This window comes from Oryzias latipes, chromosome 17 (assembly GCF_002234675.1).
Source record: "Oryzias latipes chromosome 17, ASM223467v1".
NCBI classification, from domain to species: Eukaryota; Metazoa; Chordata; class Actinopteri; order Beloniformes; family Adrianichthyidae; genus Oryzias; species Oryzias latipes.
The window spans coordinates 20684024-20703159 of NC_019875.2; the positions used below are offsets into that span (position 1 = coordinate 20684024).

At 37.4% G+C, this 19136-nt stretch overlaps 1 protein-coding gene and 1 long non-coding RNA gene across 6 annotated transcripts in view; both read left to right on the forward strand.

Annotated features, from left to right (window-relative positions):
* The window catches only part of LOC101163609 (microtubule-associated protein 4), an 85642-nt gene extending 70086 nt beyond the window's left edge, over positions 1 to 15556 (forward strand). For 4 of the 5 annotated variants that reach the window (XM_023964767.1, XM_023964769.1, XM_023964766.1 and 1 more), the window contains 6 exons: positions 424 to 483; positions 5584 to 5676; positions 7683 to 7764; positions 7851 to 7960; positions 8127 to 8316; positions 9434 to 15556. In XM_023964767.1, the coding sequence (XP_023820535.1) occupies positions 424 to 483; positions 5584 to 5676; positions 7683 to 7764; positions 7851 to 7960; positions 8127 to 8316; positions 9434 to 9438 (540 nt within the window). In that variant the 3' untranslated portion in view covers positions 9439 to 15556. The remainder of the gene's footprint in view (positions 1 to 423; positions 484 to 5583; positions 5677 to 7682; positions 7765 to 7850; positions 7961 to 8126; positions 8317 to 9433) is intronic. The other variant, XM_023964768.1, reaches the window with a different exon arrangement.
* Positions 15557 to 17540: 1984 nt separating this feature from the next.
* Positions 17541 to 19136, forward strand: part of LOC110016886 — a 36812-nt gene continuing 35216 nt past the window's right edge. Inside the window, exon 1 of the long non-coding RNA XR_002875198.1 lies at positions 17541 to 17627. This is a non-coding gene — a long non-coding RNA (uncharacterized LOC110016886). The remainder of the gene's footprint in view (positions 17628 to 19136) is intronic.

Below are 19136 nucleotides of genomic sequence, written 5' to 3' on the forward strand. Positions count from 1 at the left end.
TGCAGCCTCGCCCTTTCTGTTCAAACCATGTTTTTGCTGCAGTGAAGTCATCTTACACCAAGACACTTCCTGCCCTGAATCTTAATCAGTTATACAAGCTCTTTAGTCTTCTACATCTTTCTTTTTGAATGTAAGTGAGGTTTATTGTGTTTTTCCAAAAACATAATTTAACCTAAATGATAAAAATCTTACCATTTTAGTACAAATCCACTCTCTAAATTATCCTCATTTCTTTCTAGCTGTATTACAATTTGTTTACGTTATCTTTTTTCTTGGCGTTCTTTTTTATATCCATCCATCACACCTATTGACTTTTTTCAGCCTTTCTGCTTTTGATCATCCACCTCCCCCTCCACCCTGTTGTGCTATGGCGTCTGCTACGTTGGAGGTTTTATTGACCAAGGGGGCCGATTGTCTCCCCAGGTCTCCTCCACCCCGAACAACAAGACATCAGAGTCCTCCACCCCTACCGCCAAGGCCAGAGTGAGTCCCTCACACACCTCTACATCCTCCCTGCTCCTCTCTGCATTCACTCATTGTTTGGACCCACATGAAGATCAGTCAGCACTGCAGTCTCCACTTGATTATTTCACTTCAACTCTATTCAGATAAACACATTTTTAGTAATGCATTTGTAAAAAATTAAGATATTTAAGAGTATACCACGGTCTAGGTGAATTCTCAATTCTGATTGGTTTGCTGGGTGTGTATTAAAAAGTGATATACTACAGTCATAACTGCACACCTAAAAAAGAAGTTCCGGTCACGTAGCTTAAGTGTTCTATATCACTGTGCTTTATAAAAGAATAAAGTACTAAAAACTGGTTGAATACCAGTATATATTTATTTTTGTAACTGACCATGGTATAAGCAAGATAATGGCAGACAAAGTGTGCATCATCAGAAATTAACGCATTTCACGGAAGTAACAGTCCACCTCTTGGTGTCGGAAGGTTCAGGCTTCTATGGCGGGCGTTCATTTCTGATAATGCACACTTTGTCGGCCATTGACCCTAACATAAATGTCCACAGACAAAGCCCTTAAACAACAAACTTATTTTTTTATGTAAGCTGATATATTAGCAAGTAAGTGAAAATATAAAATATTCTTTCTTGAATTTCAACATGAAAATACTAATGGTTTAAATATTTAATTGACCATTGCAGGCAAAAAAGTCGCACCCAATTAACTCATTTCAAGGAAATTACAAAACAATGTTCAGTATTGTAAATAAACCATTTAATAAAAGGTATTATGCAATTGTATTTTTAGTTTAGGACCGACTCTAATCATCTAATCAAAGCATTAGAGACACGTTTAGAAATACAATTTTGAGCTTCATTTTTGTCACAAAAACATGATAAAAACACCAGAAACACTATTTTCATCAGAGTGAGTCTTTAATGCATTTTCTAGACTCTCTACATTTTAGTTTTTGTACTCCTTTTGTATTTATCCAAAGCCTTTTTTGTTCTTTTTTTACAGTTGCAGCCAATTTGGTTGATGCCATGTGTTTTTTACTCTCGAATTCAGCCCACATTTGAACAAAAAAAATAAAAAGCACCATATTTTCAAAGAGTTTAAAAAAAATTAAATTTTACCTCACATCAAATCGTATTTGACAAAACTATTAATTTAGTCATTTGTTTCTAGAAAGTTATCAATTCTCTTTAACCTTTTAATAGAAAAACTTGTTTTTAAAAAGAACATTAGGTTTGTAATTTGATTCTAATCATAATCTGTTGCCCTAGCATTGTAGTTTAGCAGAAACGCATCCTCAGCATCCTACAGAGCCCCTTCAGTTTGATATTCTCAGTTTGACTCAGTAGGTCGGCATAATGAAGCAGAACCTCTCATCCGCTGGATTTGTCTGCTTGAAATCAATTAGGATATTTACGATTGGATGTTAAAACTGGTAGAAATTGTGCTTCCAGACTGCAGCTCTGTGTGTTTTTGTGTGTGTGTGTGTGTGTGTGTGTGTGTGTGCGTTCTCTTGTAGTGAGTGCATGTGTGCTAACTGCTCTGTGAGTCATCCGTGGCTGGTGCCACCTGCGTCATCATGCCATTTTCATCCAGAAGACTTAAGAGAAACACAAAGAGATGAGAGGAAGGCGTCTTCTGTCTGTTCCATGTTTTTTTTGTCCTGTTTTTTTTTTTTATTAACACTTAGCCCCAAATGCACATTGACACCAAAACAACAAGCATTTTTTTTCTCTGATTCAGAGGGAGTGCATATTTTAATCCTCAGGGGGTGGAGTGGAAAAAACTGACTTTTCCTGCTTGAAATCAAATCAAATCAATCTTTTTTGATATAGCACTTTTCATGTTGAACATAACACCAAGTGCTTTACACCAGAACAAACACATAAAATAAGCACAACACAAAAAAAAAAAATTAAAAGTCTTTGACGTGATCATAAATTTGAGCTCACGACCTTACAGTTTTAGACCGGACACTCTTCCACAAGGTCGCTTAGTTGGTTTTCTCATTATCTCCACACTGTCTGGCATCTTTTATCACGTTCCTGACTTACATTTCATTTATTTTATTTTTTTAAACAGATTTTGTTGTTAGTTAACTCAAAAAGTTTTTAATTTAATAGTTTAATCACCATGTTTTGGAGTTGATAAAAGTTAAAAAGTTAAAAATCTCTTTTACCTACAAGTTTTGAAGAAATTGGTTGGATTTGTCAAACATTATGCACTTTTTTCATTTTTTGGACCATTTAACTGTCATGATGTTACCCTTAACAACAATAGTGCATTATGTAACATCAGCACAGGATGTTATTTTACTGTCACTTCAGTTTTGAAGATGTACATGACTCATCTTTTAGATTTTTCTTTTTAAGACATGTCAAAGTGTGAGTTTTTGCTGTGTTTGGCAAATTAAATGGTTTCAAAAAATGAGATGTTACTTAAAGCCACTCTCCGATCATCTTTTGATCCATTTTAAAAATGTCTTCCAGTGGTCTTTTCATTATGATGATGCCATTTTGCCCCAAATAAAAAAAAAACTGTTTTTTTCTGCAGCGCTCTGAGTTGTGGGAAGGATTATTGGCGCAGAGTAAGACCTGCCCCACTTCCCATAATCCATCTTTTTACACGCTCTCCCACTAGCTTATAGCCCTTCAGACCCCCAACCTAACATTATCGGTGCAGCAAAAGTGGTAAGCAATATTGGAGCTATCCAGTTGTACAGTTTTGAGCTCAGATGATGAAAAACAAAGACAATCATGGATCTCTGTTTGTAAGTGGATGCATCAGAATGGAGCAGAGCAGGGAGCTTGTGACCCGCCTACTTTCTACACCACAAATAAGCTTTTTTTAAACTTTTTTTCCTCCACTCTTGACAACCTAGATCTTAACAAATGTCCTCTATCATCAGAAACATCCCACAAAAACATGTAAAAAACACAATTTTCAACGGATTGGGTCTTTAAAACTTTTAGTTATCAATGCAGTTAAACAGCAGCTGCTAGGAAAAGACTAGATGTAAAACAAGTGACTGTTTTTTGTTCATTATTTCTTTGGCTACGGGATTTTTTAAAGTCGGGTTACAATCATCCTTTTTTTTTTTGATTAAAGCAGTTTCATTGACATATGTCCTTAAAAGAAGTGCAAATAGAAGAGCATTATGGGTGAGTAGCATGTACGCTGTCCTGCGGACATGCAGCGTGTCCTCATTTCTGAGTCTGATCCGAGCCATCGAGCTTTCTGAGCTGATTCTTGATGACAGCTGAGCCGTGACCTCGGTGTCCCCAAACAGGACTTCACAAACCAGAGGACACTGTCAAAGTGGTGCAGTCTTTCTCTGTTTTGTGGTGGATATAATTGTTTAAATGAGGTTTCATCTCATTCATTTTTATTATCAAATGAAGAACTTCTTTCCTCATTTTATGTCATGACTTCTTAAGTTTAATGTTTTAAAATGTGTTTTATTTAATCACATTCATCTCTGTCTGGCTCCAATAAGATCTATGTCACAGGTTGTTTCATCAACCATTTCATGTCATTCTGACTTTTGTTGGACGGTTACAGAAATAATTACCTTGCTGCTTTAGCCTCAGACTTTTTTTTTTACATTTTCATTAAGTTTTTGGGGAAATTGCATCAGTGTCTTTTTTAAGAGAGTCTTTCTTCCTGACTGTCTTTCTTCCTGACTGAAGGCATACAATAACGGTAGTGCATTACCTTTTCAGCTCCTGCTGTGGATGATTAAAGAGCTTGCAGTGGTGACACGGATCTATTTTGCTGTCAGTCTGTCTCAACTTCACAATTCCAGAAAAGGAAAACTTCCTTCAGCTTAAATTCCTATAAACCGCTATTAAGAAATGTCTAAGCTACACAACTACAAGTGTTGTTGCAGTTGTTTTTTAGTGTGAGTCTGTGTGGTCGTCCACAGTTGAGGTGAACCAAAAGATTCTAACAAAAGAGCTTAAAAGTTAATGTGACTTCCTTAAAACTTTCACAGTTTTTGTTCTCTTGCTCTCTCATCGAGACAGATGATCAGTCCAGATATTTTTATTTTTAGAATTTTATTTAGTATTAAGTGATTGATTACATCCTGAATACTGACACACGAGGCAGTCTCTCTTTTCTCTTCCAGGCTAAAACTGGAAGTATACTAAAACATTTGTTGGGTTTTTGCAATGTAAAAAGATGTGCTTTTACAAACAAAAACAAAAAAAAGAAAAAACCAAAAAACTTGTTTTCTGTTCTCTTTTTCTGAAATCTTCATAACAAGTTACACAACAGCACCATTAGAACAGTTTCCCCCTGTGTTTCGAGCAGCATGTGTGAACACAAAATCACTAACTGTGTGGTGGATGTTCTGTTGCATGTGCTGTGACTCATCTTCCACTGTTGTGTGCTGTTTTAATGGTAGCTAATGCTGATGGAAGCGCTGTGTTGTTGTTAGGCTGCGTTCCATTTGGCATTTGGATCTCAGAAAGACACCACACCCTACTTAAACCTTTTTCATATGAGCATTTCGATTCTTGGAAATCTCAATTTCAGACAGCCTGGATGAGGAATTTGAGCAAAGGAGGCTTTGGGTAACATATTACAACAAATATTTCTGCTGAAAGCAGCTATTCAAGTCAATAAACTTTAGTCCGTAGAGGCATGTAGCCGTTTTTCTGACTTACCAAGTTTGAAAGTTCAACTAACCAACTTAATCTCTGAAAATCTGACTTCTGAGAACAAATGGAACACACATCTATTACCTTAGATCCTGGTAAGACACAATACAAAACAGTTTTGTTGAATATTTTGTGTTTAATGCTTCACAAGCCTAATTTTTAGCAGAACTTACTTTTCTAAAAAGTTTGTTTGCTGATTTTCATCTAACATTGAAAGAACAGGGTAAGAAAAGGACGTTTTATTTGAATTCAGTAACCGAATTCCTTCCATAACTGCAAAGCAAAGCTACTCTTTGTTTCCTGTCCACTTACGCTGCCAGCTGATCTGCTCTTCTCTGCTGCTCTTGTCTGCCTATCACAACTTTCCTTCCTTTTTTTTTCTTTCCTGCCTCTTTCTTTCCCGCTTGCTTGTCTGTGTGTCCGCCTGCCTGTCTTTAGGTTCAGATAGTGCACAAAAAGCTGGACTTCAGCCACATCACCTCTCGCTGTGGCTCCAAGGACAATATCAAACATGTCCCTGGAGGTGGCAATGTAAGTAACGCTGGAACTGAAAGCCAGCTGGTGGATAAATATCTCCTTTTAAAGTACTTTGTGACCCTCCTGTTGGCCTCAACTTACATGCAAATACAATTTTAAATCATGGTTACTATTGGAGTTTTTTGGCCTCAAAGGTTAGTACATACTATAATGTACTTTATCTGTACATCAAGGATCTGCAATCTACTCTGTCTGATGCACAGTGAGGGTAGTTTGTCTATAAAGCAGCATCAACAGCAGGAATATTCAGATCCTGTAAACAGAGCAGCCATTAGTGCCGGGTGCAAATTCAGTTCTGCTAAGAAGCCCTTTCTCTCCAAATCAAAGATTTACATGAAAGCTGATCCTCTTTCAAAGTAACAAGGATTGAATACATTATAATTAGCACTTCAGTGGCTGCGTCTGTTTGCACTTTTGATTGATTTCACGTTAAGTGAAGGAGCCACTGGTCCTCGTGTCCAGCCCTCCAGATGTTGTTCCCATCTGCTGTGAACACCTGCTGCACTGTCATGTTTCGTCTCTGCCGTTCTCACAGCCACCGCTCCACTTTTTGAGGTCAATCAGCAAAAATGATAAAAGTCTGGAAAAGTTTCTTGGTTCTCTATTTTTTGTTTGATACGATTGTGGCGATTCTTGAGCCTGAAAAGACAGACTGCACCTCTGTGTCATTAAACATGTTTCATTCATGTTTGCTGGTGCTCCAACGTCATCACGCCAAAAGGCCTGTCAGTTATTGGTTCTTTGAATAGCTCATGGAAAAATTCAAAAGTTGTTACCACTTTGAAACATTGGTCTTTAAGTCCCGCTCATGCAAAAGTGTTCCTAGTGTTTTTTTTTAACTATGATTATGCTGTTTCTAGCCCAAATAAAAAAAAAATCTGTCTAGGACATGGTTTCTACAGAATGGCTGTGGCTCATTAAAAATTCACCTCTGAGTTGTGTGCGGTTGTTGCGATTGTTTGCGTAGAGTAAGCCTGCCGCTAACCCATCTGTTAACACACTCCCCTGCTAGCTTACAGCCCCTCAGACCTCCAAACCAACATTATAGGTGCAACAAAAATGGCAAACAGCATCTGAGCTATGCAGACGTACAGTTTCGAGCCAGATGGCAGGTCAGACCAGAAAAAAAGACGACAACCATGGATCTATTTGTCTACAAATGGATGCATGTGTGCTGCCCATTGAAGGTTCTACATCACAGCTATAAACTTTTTCAAACTACGTTTTTTCATCAGCTCCTTATTTTCAATGATTCGAATAAAGAAATACTCCAAAATGCAATTTTAAGCTTAATTTTTATATACATACGTTCTGCATCATAAGAAAAATGCATCGTGAACCTCTTAAAAACACTGAAAGCACAATTTTCATCGGAGTGGGTCTTTAAAAAATATGGCATCATTTTCACAGTTTATGATTTGACTGTGTTTTTATTCTTAATTATCTAGTATTTAGCCATAACTAACAAAATTAAAATAATGTATTTTAAAATACTCACATATAAGTAAAAAGAAAAGGAGTTAATATACAGTTGTGCAAAAATGCATTCTCCCTGAATATATAGGAAAATGTAAAAACCTGAGGTAAATACATTTTTCTTCCGTCTGTCTCGGATGAAGCAGTTAGGATTGTTTGAACCTTCTTGGTCATGATCTCCTTATGTCTTTTTCCAGATCTGACCAATCGTTGTTCACACTGACAGCCAGGTCATCAGCAATCAACCAGGACCTATTGCCAGTTTATAATTAGGAACACACACTCCCATCATGTAATAATGGTCAAATAAACGTGTTTTGAACAGAGGCTTCTAAAGTGTCTGCATAAATGAAGCATAATTTTCTGACCTAACGAAAGAAAAAGAGTACCATCAGTGATTATCTAAGAATAACAGGAGGAAATCAATGACTGTGGTTGTCTGAAATAATGGTTGCACAAATGCACGCTTGTTCACTGGATGCAGGGACTTAATGTGCAACATTGTAATGTCTTCTCTCCCTTAGGTGCAAATCTTAAATAGGAAGGTTGATGTGAGCAAAGTGACCTCCAAATGTGGCTCCAAGGACAACATTAAATACAAGCCAGGTCTGACCTTAAACCTAAGCTCTGCTATGAGCTATAACTTGAGCATTAAGTTGTGTTTTTACTCTGATTTTCTCTTTTTGCCCCAGGTGGTGGTGATGTGAAAATTGAGTCCCACAAGTCAAACATTAAGGCAAAGTCTAAGATTGGATCCCTGGACAACATGGAGGCTGGCAACGGACAGACAAATGGACACAAGGTCAAACCTGTGCTCAATCAGTAACACAGCAGTTGCTGAAGGGCGTTTACAGACTCAGTTCTGCTGAATCACTCTGCTGTTTTCATCAATGCCGCTAGATGGCATCAAAGTTTGATGGCTGGATTCTAGAAAACCAGTGTGTGTCCTTGTCTATATTTGGCTGCAGGAGAAAACAGAGGAGAAGACTTCTCCACCTGCAAGTGGCGCTCCAGCTACTGGACCAGCAGGCGTTACCAAGGCAACACCACCGGGAGGTGTTGCTAAGGAGAACGGCATGAAGGAGCCAATACCCTCTCCTTTTGGGGGAGAAGGGCTGAAAGAGACCCATAGCTTAGACAAACGTATCACTGAGACAAGTGAGTGTTCAATTGTACCCACATAGTTAGCTCAGTTAGCTCACTGGAGAAAGTAAAAACTCAGATTTCATTTGTATCCTGAACTTTAGAAGAGGAAGGAATTTTACTGAGAAGACAACTTAGTTTCCAACAGGTGGCTCGATGACCGCGTATAAAGTTTAATTGAAATATATATGCATATTTTTTTTGATTGAAATGAAATAATGTGAAATGTAACAAGCAGTAAAGATAGTGTATTTTATAATTACATTAGGCACTGAAGCATCAGTTTATATGTGAAGAAACAGATTGCCGTCACACTCCATGTCCTTTTTTTAGTCTAAAACACAAGAAGTGGCGGCTGTTGCTCCTAGATTCATTTCTTTTTAGATGTTGCCAGTGACGTTTTTTCTTTTTAAACAGCAGTTAGTGAGCTGACTTGTGTGGTCCTATTCCACTACAAATCCTTTCGTTCTGCAACTTTCACATACAACAATGTTGCATGTAACGTGGGTTTCCTCATTTCATTATTTTTTGAGAAAAACAAAGCTTAGTTGAGATTGTATAAATGTACAGTACATGTCAGCTCCTACAGAAGGATTGAGTCACTCGATTCCCACAAAATCCAGTTTGCATCGTACTTTATAGTTTTTTTTTTACAATTGTCTACGAACATGTTGCATTGTGGGATTATTTTTTTTGAAGGTCCTGGTTTATGGAGTGTCTCAACACGAGCAAATGTTTACCTTCCCTATGTGACTGTTGCTGTGGTAAAAATAGCTTTCAAATGAAATTATCAGGAGAGGTGCAAAACACAGTGAGAGCAAACTTGTCAAACTGAGCAACAGACCAACAGAGCAGCTTCAAAAGAACAGCAGATTTTTCCGGCCTGACAGAAGTGTCAGAAGGGTGTACTTGATGAATGACTGTGGCGTTAATCACTTAAAAAATATGATTATTCTCTGTGAATCAAATGATGCCATACCAGATATAGCAGTATAAATAGGAGAAACCATCTGGAAGGTACATGTGACATTGGACATTTCCAACTCTTTTTTTAATTTTATTTATTTATCCTGTTGATCTCAGGTTTTTACCTTTCTTTGTATCTTCTGACTCTGTTTTTTGTCTCCAACAGAATGAGTACCAGTGACCTACAGAATTTGGTGGGACAAGCATGGCGCTCACTGACCTGCCAATCAACTGACCAACCAAGCCACCACGGAGCAGTCACTTTCCTCTGGCCCTGCCCTTCATCCCGCCCACCGCTGCACCAAACTGATCAACCGCTTTTCAGTGTGTCTCTGAGGTCCACCTGCCGGCTTCCTGCTACCAACCCTGATGTCAGACCTCATGAAACCCCAAGGTTGACTTCTGACCCTACTAACTACGGAGAAGACTACTTGGTGTTTGTCTGTGTGTCCCTGTGTGGGGTTCCACCAGCCTTCTATCTGATAGCGCATCCTTTTCAACACAATCCCAAATCCAACTCAAACTCCCAAAAACTCCATTGGAGTTTCATACCTTTGCTCATACATCATTAACCTAAAACAGTAACAACGAATCAATTACATCTAACTATCATGAGGCCTCAAAGTAGCTTTGGTCTCTCAAAAGTCCCTTTATCTCTGTATATCCAGTTCATGGGACCTCAGCAGGGCAGTCAACGTCATCACTCTTGTTCTTCTGCATTTAACATTTGTGCATCGCTTAATTTTGTATATTCCAAACACTCTTATTTATTCCTGGAGTTCTGACACGATAAAAGAAGTAAAAGATGTGAAGAGGACAGAAAAAAACAGGCTGACTTGTGAGTAAAGATCAGAAATTTTAATGTCTTGATTAGGATCCACAAATGGAACCTTAAAATTGTTTATTATACAGGTCATAACCTTAAACAGGGTTTTAATTTGGTGCAAGATAATCATCAGTTTCAAAAGAGGATGGAAATGGAAGTTCTTACTCTATATGGCTTGCTTTAAAAGCAAAAAAAAATAATAAAGTTGCAACAAACATTAAAAATGAAGTGATGTGTAGTACCGTTTAATCCTCCATAAGTGCTAATCCTTAGAATTAAGCCGCGCACCGCTGCGCCTTTCTGTCATCCAACATGAAGTAAGTCATAAAGTGTGTCTGAGACACATTATGTCAACCAAAAGACCACAAGATTATGTTAAAAGGCTCAGTCTTGCCAGTGTATGACATGGAAGCCTTTTGGGAGAAATGGTTAAAAATATATCTGAAGATACATTCAGATACACAGGTTAACCTAGACAAGCTGTGTAATTACAGCCCATTCAGTCATAGTTATGTGGATGGTTTGTGCCATTTATATAGCAAGCTGCTGTGACGATGGAAAAACCTGCTGTAGCGTATAAGCGGTGCTGCGCCACAGTTTATGTAATACTCCTATGGTGTAGTAAAAACGGTTTGATAATTACAAGAAAAAGTGAATTCAGTATTAAATATGTCAATAAGTTACTAGTGAAGAAGTCAATGTTATAAATAGTCATGAGTACACAATATCGAGGCAGAATTTAAAAGTTAAAGTAGCATTAGCCTGCTTTCTTAGCATTCTGAGTTTGAATATTTATCGTTCAAATAAGTTATTAACAAATTGGAGTATTTCTCTTTTCTAGCTTCTCTTGCTTTTACACAATATAGTCAGTATTTAACCATCCTGTGCTGCAGAGAAAGTAGATCCACGTTGATCCAGTTCACATGGTTTCAGCACAAACCACTGAGCATGTCTTAGCCCTGCAGGCATTAACGGTTTTCTTTGGGTCAAAGAAAGTTTATGGTTATCTCATTCAAAATATTCCTTAGCACCTACCCTCAACATGTAAATAGGCCTTCATACATAATATGTTTGGTTAGCACAACCAGAAATAAACGTCACTTGCTTTAGCTAACTTTGCACATGCATCTCCCCCATGAGGAAAAAATACACAACATGCAGGGAGAGACACACACAGGGAAATACACACAACTTCTGAAATTTATGATCTACGCAAATCAACGGCTGACAAAACAGAAGTAAATTATCTGCACTTGACCTAATCTAACCACTCGTTACTGAACAACCCTGACAATCAACAGTGAGCCGTGTCAGTGTGTTGTTCCTATCACTGTTGAACACATTTTCCTCAACCCATTTTCCATTTTTCATGCTTCTCACCCTCGCTTTTTGACAGCAATAGAGTGCTCTTGTTTTGAAAGGTCTACCCCACTACATCAAGCACATACAGACAAAGATGAACAGACAAACTACTAAAATACACCCAAAGTTTGGTGACAGGACTGAGTTCACCAGCAGGGAAAACTACAAAGTTAAAAGAATAATGTTACATTCATGGCAAATCAGAAATTGAAAATCTCTTTATAACTTTGTGAATATTCCATTTTTTAATTATACTAGACTTATACTAGTTATGTGATGGTAGCAGATGGTCAATCTTCTAGATGTCTGCCTCTATGTTTGGCACACATTTTACTCAGTAGGTTTCTTTTTCGTAGTGTCTTTTATTAGTTTTATATAGGATATCACTTAATATAGAAAAAAAAACAAGAATAAAGGTTGAAAATTTTTGAATGTTTGAAATAATAATAATAATAGGAAATTGGACAGCAGGAACTGTCCAGCTGAAAAATGCCATGACTGGAGCAGTATTTAGTGAAGCGGTTTATAATTGGGCAGCAAATTCTGGTATTTTGGTTCATCCTGTAGCATTTAAAGTTAAGGTGAGCAAACCTAATTTTCGATTGGGAGATCCTCTGTAAACGTTCTTTAATTTTTGCTTTCCACCACACAGTATTTCGATTGAAAAAAAAAATCTATATCAACCAGCTTTGGTTTCCTTTTCTATTAGAAGCCTTCAAAACTACACCCTCTTCTTCATTGTAGGACAAAATCTAAATTCAGTGACATTTTGAATTCCTACCCATCGTCACTGTGATGTAGCTTTAACTTTGACCAAAATAATAGAATTGGTGTATCACAGCAGTGACAAAAGCAGAAAACAAAGCCCATCTCTGCTCACTTGGCGATGAAAAGCTGGCATTTGTGTTTGCTAATAAAACAGCAAAGGTTTTGTGACGTGTCTGTGGCGTCATGCCGTAGTTGTCAGATGTGTGAAGTGTTACTACTGCATCTATCCTGTAGAGAGCGCTGTTTAGCCTCCGCAACACTGATATTCTGGCTGTGTAACTGGGAAACTGTACATCAGCGTTTGAGACGCCCCAGTAGATCTCCATGCTGTCCTTATCTAAACTAGCACTATACTATTGTGTCTGGAACACTATGCTATTAAATGGATCATGTGCAGTTCCCCTAAAAACTCAAGCGTATCTTTCACTTTGAACACAGTCTTGTTCCTTTCTTGATGCACTTAAGTAATATACTTATACTCAAGACGCTTCACTGTCTATTGATAAAATCTCGTCAGCTGTGTACTGTGCGTGCGTGCTTCTTGGAACAAAACATTGGTAGTTAGTTCAATTTATGATAATCGGTGAGCAAGTGGTCAAAACAGGCAACTATAAGGACAACTCAAAGCCCCATATGAAGACACACTGGTTATTGTAAGGTCCCCTCAGAGACATTCCTATCAGTATGTATGAAGAGTAAGTCATGCGACACTTGCATGTGAAAACGATAATGTGAAGCTTTACTAAAGGAGCAAAATGACAAGAAAATGAATGCACTTTGACAGCATATCATCATGAATTGTGTGAACAAGAATAGGGCCAAGTCTTTGTTTGTGTGTAGGGAGCTCAAGGAAAAGGGGTGCAATGCGATTTGTCATCTCATGAGTTTCATCCCTTTAGCTTAGTATTGTCATCAGTGTTGTGATGCTAACTTCAATAGATTACCACTCCATTCAACAGCCTCATGTAACTCTCTTCCACTAGTTTTTATGCCCTCTAGCCCAAGCTGCAAAGTTAAATTTACAGATCTTTATTCATTTTTAATGCCAGTTGTCAATTTTAAAAAATTAACTTTGCCAATAAAAGACAAAAATGGACATTTTAAGGGGTAACATTTTGTACAGAGGTTTAAAAACTGCCCCTGCTGCTTGATTATTAGTCTTAACTATCAGCTAGAATTAAAAAAATATATAAAATTACAATATTTTATTAATAATTACACTAATTGCAATCAAAGCGCTTTTGCTGTGTCAGACTTTCAGCCATAAATAAACCCAAACTGGGCTGCACAATGACCCACGCAGTGGTTCTTGCCTCACTAAGAAGGTCCTGGTTCAAATTCCGGCTGGGTCGTTTCTGTGTGGAGTTTGCCTGTTCTCCCTGGGCATGTGTGGGTTTTCTGCAAGGCACTCTGGCTTCCTGCCACAGTCCAAAAACATGTTTCATAGGTTAATTGGTGACCCTAAAACCCCTAGGTGTGCGGGCATGTGTGTGTGACAGTGTGGACCAGCAACAAATTGGCAACCTGTCCAGGGTGTACCCCGCTTTTGCCCAACAGACCGGCTTTAGCTGCTCAGTGATCCCAAAAGGGATACAACGGGTTAAGAAAATGGATGGATGGATGGATGATCCCAAACCTCTGTAGATTGTGCATTAGCGTGTATTTTTGAGGGAGTCCCTTTCTTATTGAAGCAAATTAAATGAAAAGCATCCGTATCATCAGCATCTATATTCGTAGTGTGGATGGAAAGTTACTTTGAGCCGGTCCTAGCCTAACTCCATATACATATTTTTAATTTCTCGCTTGATTGATCAATAATGAAACAGTAGTCAAAGAAATAATCATTTACAGTAAGCTTACTTGTATTTAGATTGTAGAATTCTGCCAAGCACATAGCTTTAAATGCCATAAAAAAAACTTTTAAATATTTAAGTCCTCTGATCTTGTTGCTAAACAAGGTTAGAGTAAATTGTCTCCAAGTGCACATGAGAAAAAGGGAGCATTGCTTTGCAGCTTGGACAGGGTATAACCAGAATCACTCTATATTTGCAACAGTTTGACACCCCAGATCGCTGTGCTTCAAACACCACTTTTATCTTACACTATTCCTTTGTAAATAGACACCGTCAAGTTTTTACCACTTCATAAGTATCTCAGATTGATTATTATCATACACAAAAAAACAAAAACAAAAAACATTGTCTTAACAAGATGTTGTGGAGTCGAGCGTTCACTTTCATTAACCTGTTGCCATTTAGGTCAATACCTGTATCATCAGAGTAAAAAGCTGAAGACTCAGAATCTGCCTTTTTTCACCCAAGAAAAGGGCTGCTGAAGTTTCAAGAATGTTTTTACAATGTACTTTAGACGCAAGATTATGACTACATGTGTGAGGTCTGTCTGTGTTCTGTTTCGGGAGATCCATGACACGTTGGAAAACGCTATTAACCGGACTCGATCCACATGGTAGGAAGAGGATAGTGGGTGTTGCGCAAGGCATGATCCACTACGTTGTAGTGGATTTAACCTGTGCTTATTAAAACAAATGGTAGCAATATGATTGAAATGTACTGGCACTTGCCGGCCTCCCCTCTCTTCTGCCTACACTACCCACTTTGACAGACATTAACCAGACTTAGTATTTTTGGCATGTGGTTTTAAGTCCTGTCCTGTATTAGACAGCTTATACTGACACCTTGACATACCTACCACCACTGCACTGATTGGGCAAGCCACAGACCAAATAATCTTTTTTCTGTGTTCATGGTAGACGCCAAAATAAAGAGTTCAATATCAAGTGAACTTTAAAACGTTTAATAAGATCAAATCTGAACAAAAGGGAGTGTTGGTAAATATGTAGCGGTGTCCCTATCATGCAGAGGTGTGTTTGCACTGCAGCACTGAAAAAGCAGCAGAACTTCCTTGTGTTCTTTATTTAACACGTTCACGACAACGGCTGGCTGGTTTCCCAGGAAAACCAGTGACCTGGAAATGTCAAGGAGAGGAATGATCCAACAGTGGCGTAAAAAAAGAAAACCCACACGTAACCGTTGCCTGCCTTGACGTAACAACCTCCTTAATGATCCTTCTTTTCAGTGCTGTGGGTGGACCCTCTGTATTGTATGCTGCATTATTGTTTAGGACACAACACCACAGGAAGAGCATGCCATGGCAGCAAACTAAAGCTGGTTGTTAGAAGCATCTGTCCTTTTAGATAGAGCTCATCTCCCCTCTCGATTCTGAATATTTGGTATGAAAGAGATGTTCATTGTGATTAATTGTTAACTAGTGATGTGACTATTAATCATGAAATAAAAAAAAAGATGAGCAAAATTGGTTGTCTCTGCTGTGTTATTTCATTACATGTTAGCTGTACTTACCGGTACATTTTCACGTATTAGATTGGTACCCAATTGGTATATTTTTATTTAATAAATGCATATATATATTTTAATTTAGTGTGATTTGCTGAACTAGAATTGGTGTATTTTCTCAGAAACAGGGGAAGGATTAAATAGTTTCTCGTTTTGTCAGCTCATGCGGGATTGCGAAGAATACCAGTGGTTGTATGTATTCCAAAAAATACAGCACTCTTATGCTCAAGAATCCTTAAACTTGTGTTTTTGATACGAGAAGCAATACAGCTCTGTGACAGCTTGACACCTTTTCAGAAGTCAACTGCCTTCTTGCTTCTACCCTTGACTTTGACGTCTGTCGCTGTGCTATATCCTTGAGCACAAAGATAACCTGTGAAATTCCTGCTGGCTGCCTTCACGGCGTGGGCAATGTTGTTGACAGCTGAAGGACGGCTTGTAACGCCGCACAACAGGGGGTTCAAAGGACTTCAACATGCAGAGGAGCACCAACAGGTGGCCACCAAGAAATGGACAGACAATAGTTTATTGCACATTGAATTTTCCTTCTAAATGACTCTGACACTAAAAGTGTAAAGTAAAGATTTTAACAAGTATGTATTTTCCAATGAAGAAAATTATTTTGAGTATTGTTTCTTTTATCACTCATAACCCTCCTGTTAAGTTCATTTGTGCGGAACAGAGATGATGTTCCTGGGTCAAATTGACCCGAACAGTATCTATGTGATATAAACATGCAGGGGGTGGTTGCATATATGTGAGATGAACCGTTTTTATAATATATGTTGATTACACTAATTAAGGCAAGCAGAAGAAGTTTCATGCTGAAAAAATACTTTTAACTATTTTGCCTAGACGTTCAAACTTTAAAACGGGTCAATTTGACCCGCAACATAACAGGAAGGTTAATTAAAGTGAACTTACTCAAAAATATATTTTTAACTAAACAATCTGTGAAGGTAAATTGTTGAAACTGTTTTGTGTTAGCCAATCAGAACAAAAAACAAAAGAAGACAATAATCAAGCACAATTGAGATATCTATTCACAAATTATTTGGAAAATAAAGAAAACGTTAAAACAATAATGAAGAAACATATATTCAAAGACACATTATGTTCATTTTTACTCTTAATTTGTAGTGCTATTTTTTGTAACAATGTTTAAAAATGTGCTCTTAAATATTAACCAGAAACATAGAATATTGAAAATTTTCTCTTTACATTCACTTTACTCCTGATTACTAAAGCCTAAAATTATCTATATTTGTCTATAAATATCATTAGACATTTTACCAGTTGTAAGACCAAGCAGACATTTAAAACCTTGCCCAAATTCAAAATACTTTCCCATCGTTATCGACATTGATAAGCATAGTTTATGCACTTTAGATGGTTACCAGACCAGGTCACCAAAGAAGTCCAAAGGTAGATCCCAAAAGGGAGAATCTTACATTGCCGGTGTGCAGCAATCATTTCAAACACCTTGAAAAATCTGAGCCTAAGTTTTGCAACAAGTATGTGCATTATTTATGCAACAAAAACATCAATGGGACTCTGAGTGCAAATCAGAACTAACTCATGTAATTGCTAATAATTTTTTGTTTCCAATCTACTGTGAAATCTTGATGCCTTTTGTGGCCTATGCAACTGTGATAAACCTCCAAGCCACCAGGGGGAGCAAAATGGCCGTTTTAGTCCCATCCAATAAGAAATTAGAGTTATCAGTTAAATTAAACTAATATATGTTAATTTATTATTTGTTCATGAATATACGAAATTGATTAAGTGGGAGTATTATAAGGCTGTGCAAAATAAAAATAAAACTGTTTTATTGAGGTATAATCAAGTAAAATAGATTGGATTGGCCTTGCTGTCAGAGAGTATGACGTCACTAAAGAAAATACGACACAGGTGTGATTGACAGCCACTCTTCCTTCTGCAACTGACGTGACACCAACACGAAATGATAGTGTAGAAAACCTCCAGTTGAAAGTAGAAAGAAGGGGCAAATGGTGAAAAGCAAGAAAATGGTGAGTCTGTTTGTTTGACCTGCAGGATATTTGGTTGGCTTACCAACCAACGACATTTTTTGGTTTAAGATAAGTTCATTTTGTGTTGCTAGCTAGCAACGCCTAGCTAATAGATTTGAGATGCTGGTCACTTTTAAATTCCTAAACCAACATTTACCACTATGTTTTAGAATTAGCAGAAAATTTGAGTACCTGTGTTAGATTTAGTGTTTAATTGATTGACTCAATTAAAACTTTTTTTTTTACATTCCAAGTTGTAGCAGATTAAAGTTTTTTATTTGTTCAAAAAAGTACCAAAAAAAAGTCAATTCTGTTTGAGTTAACTGTCCCCTCTGCATTATGCTATACTAGCTGCTCTGAATAAGCTTATATCCGAGTATTAAGGCCTAAAAGCGACATCACTTGAGTAACTTAAAGTATTACAGTGGAAATAATATGTTGTGATAAAACTCAAACTTGAAGTGTGGACGTTTAAATAACGATGAATCGATTTCTAATCCTACAATCCAACCAGATCGAGGCAGGATATCAAATCAGCATATACCTTAAAACACAATTTCAAAATGAGATAATCAAACCTGATATTGGAAAATACCGTTTGGATTGAGACGTGGTGGATTTCTTTTACTGTAACATCTAACCAGATGGATTTGTCTGAGGCAAGTTGTTAATCTATAAATCTATACCATTAAGAATCATTTCAAAAGGAAATAAATTGAATCAAATTGATACTGGAAAATACCATTTGGAATGAGGAACCGTAGGGATTTTTTTTACGATAATGTAAAAATGACCAGGTTCCATCACAGAGTAATATCAGCAAAAAACTGATCAAACCATCATTGCAGTCCAATGTGTGGAAACACTATAATTTTTGCAAAGTGATGCTCTCATCACTTTGGAGAATGTTCTAACAATGTTCCATTTAGATTATTTTGATGTAGGAAAAACAGCAGTGTGCTGAATTTTAGAAACTAAAATGTGAATGGATTTGCCATTAATTTTTGTTTACTTGTTTGTTTGTTCGCATATTTAATTTACACCTGATTATCTTGCAAGAAATACAAAGAATCTGGAAAACTTCACCTGCAGTGTTCAGTATCCAGGTATTTATATGAGTCACACTGGCTGAATTTTTGGCTAAAGATGTCCTGGATCAATTTTAGGTCAGCGAACCGGATTGAAACAGATTGTTCTAAATGAACCAAAATCAACTACGAATAGAAGTGTCAACCTCAAATTACGAAATAAATTGAATCGTTAAAACGAGTCAACCCATTTACAGGTTGAGATACCAGCAGCTGAGTTATAGTGCTAATTCTTGTTACTATTTTTCTTAAACACTGCTGCAGGGCCTAAGGAATAATCAGTTTGTCCTTACTTTATACTGACTGCTACAACAGTTATTTTATTTTAGTGGAGATCATTTTCTTTCTTTTTTTTTTCAATAGATTGACTGAACCAAGGAAAGCCAAACCTCCTCTAAGACCTGCAGTATTGAACAGCTTG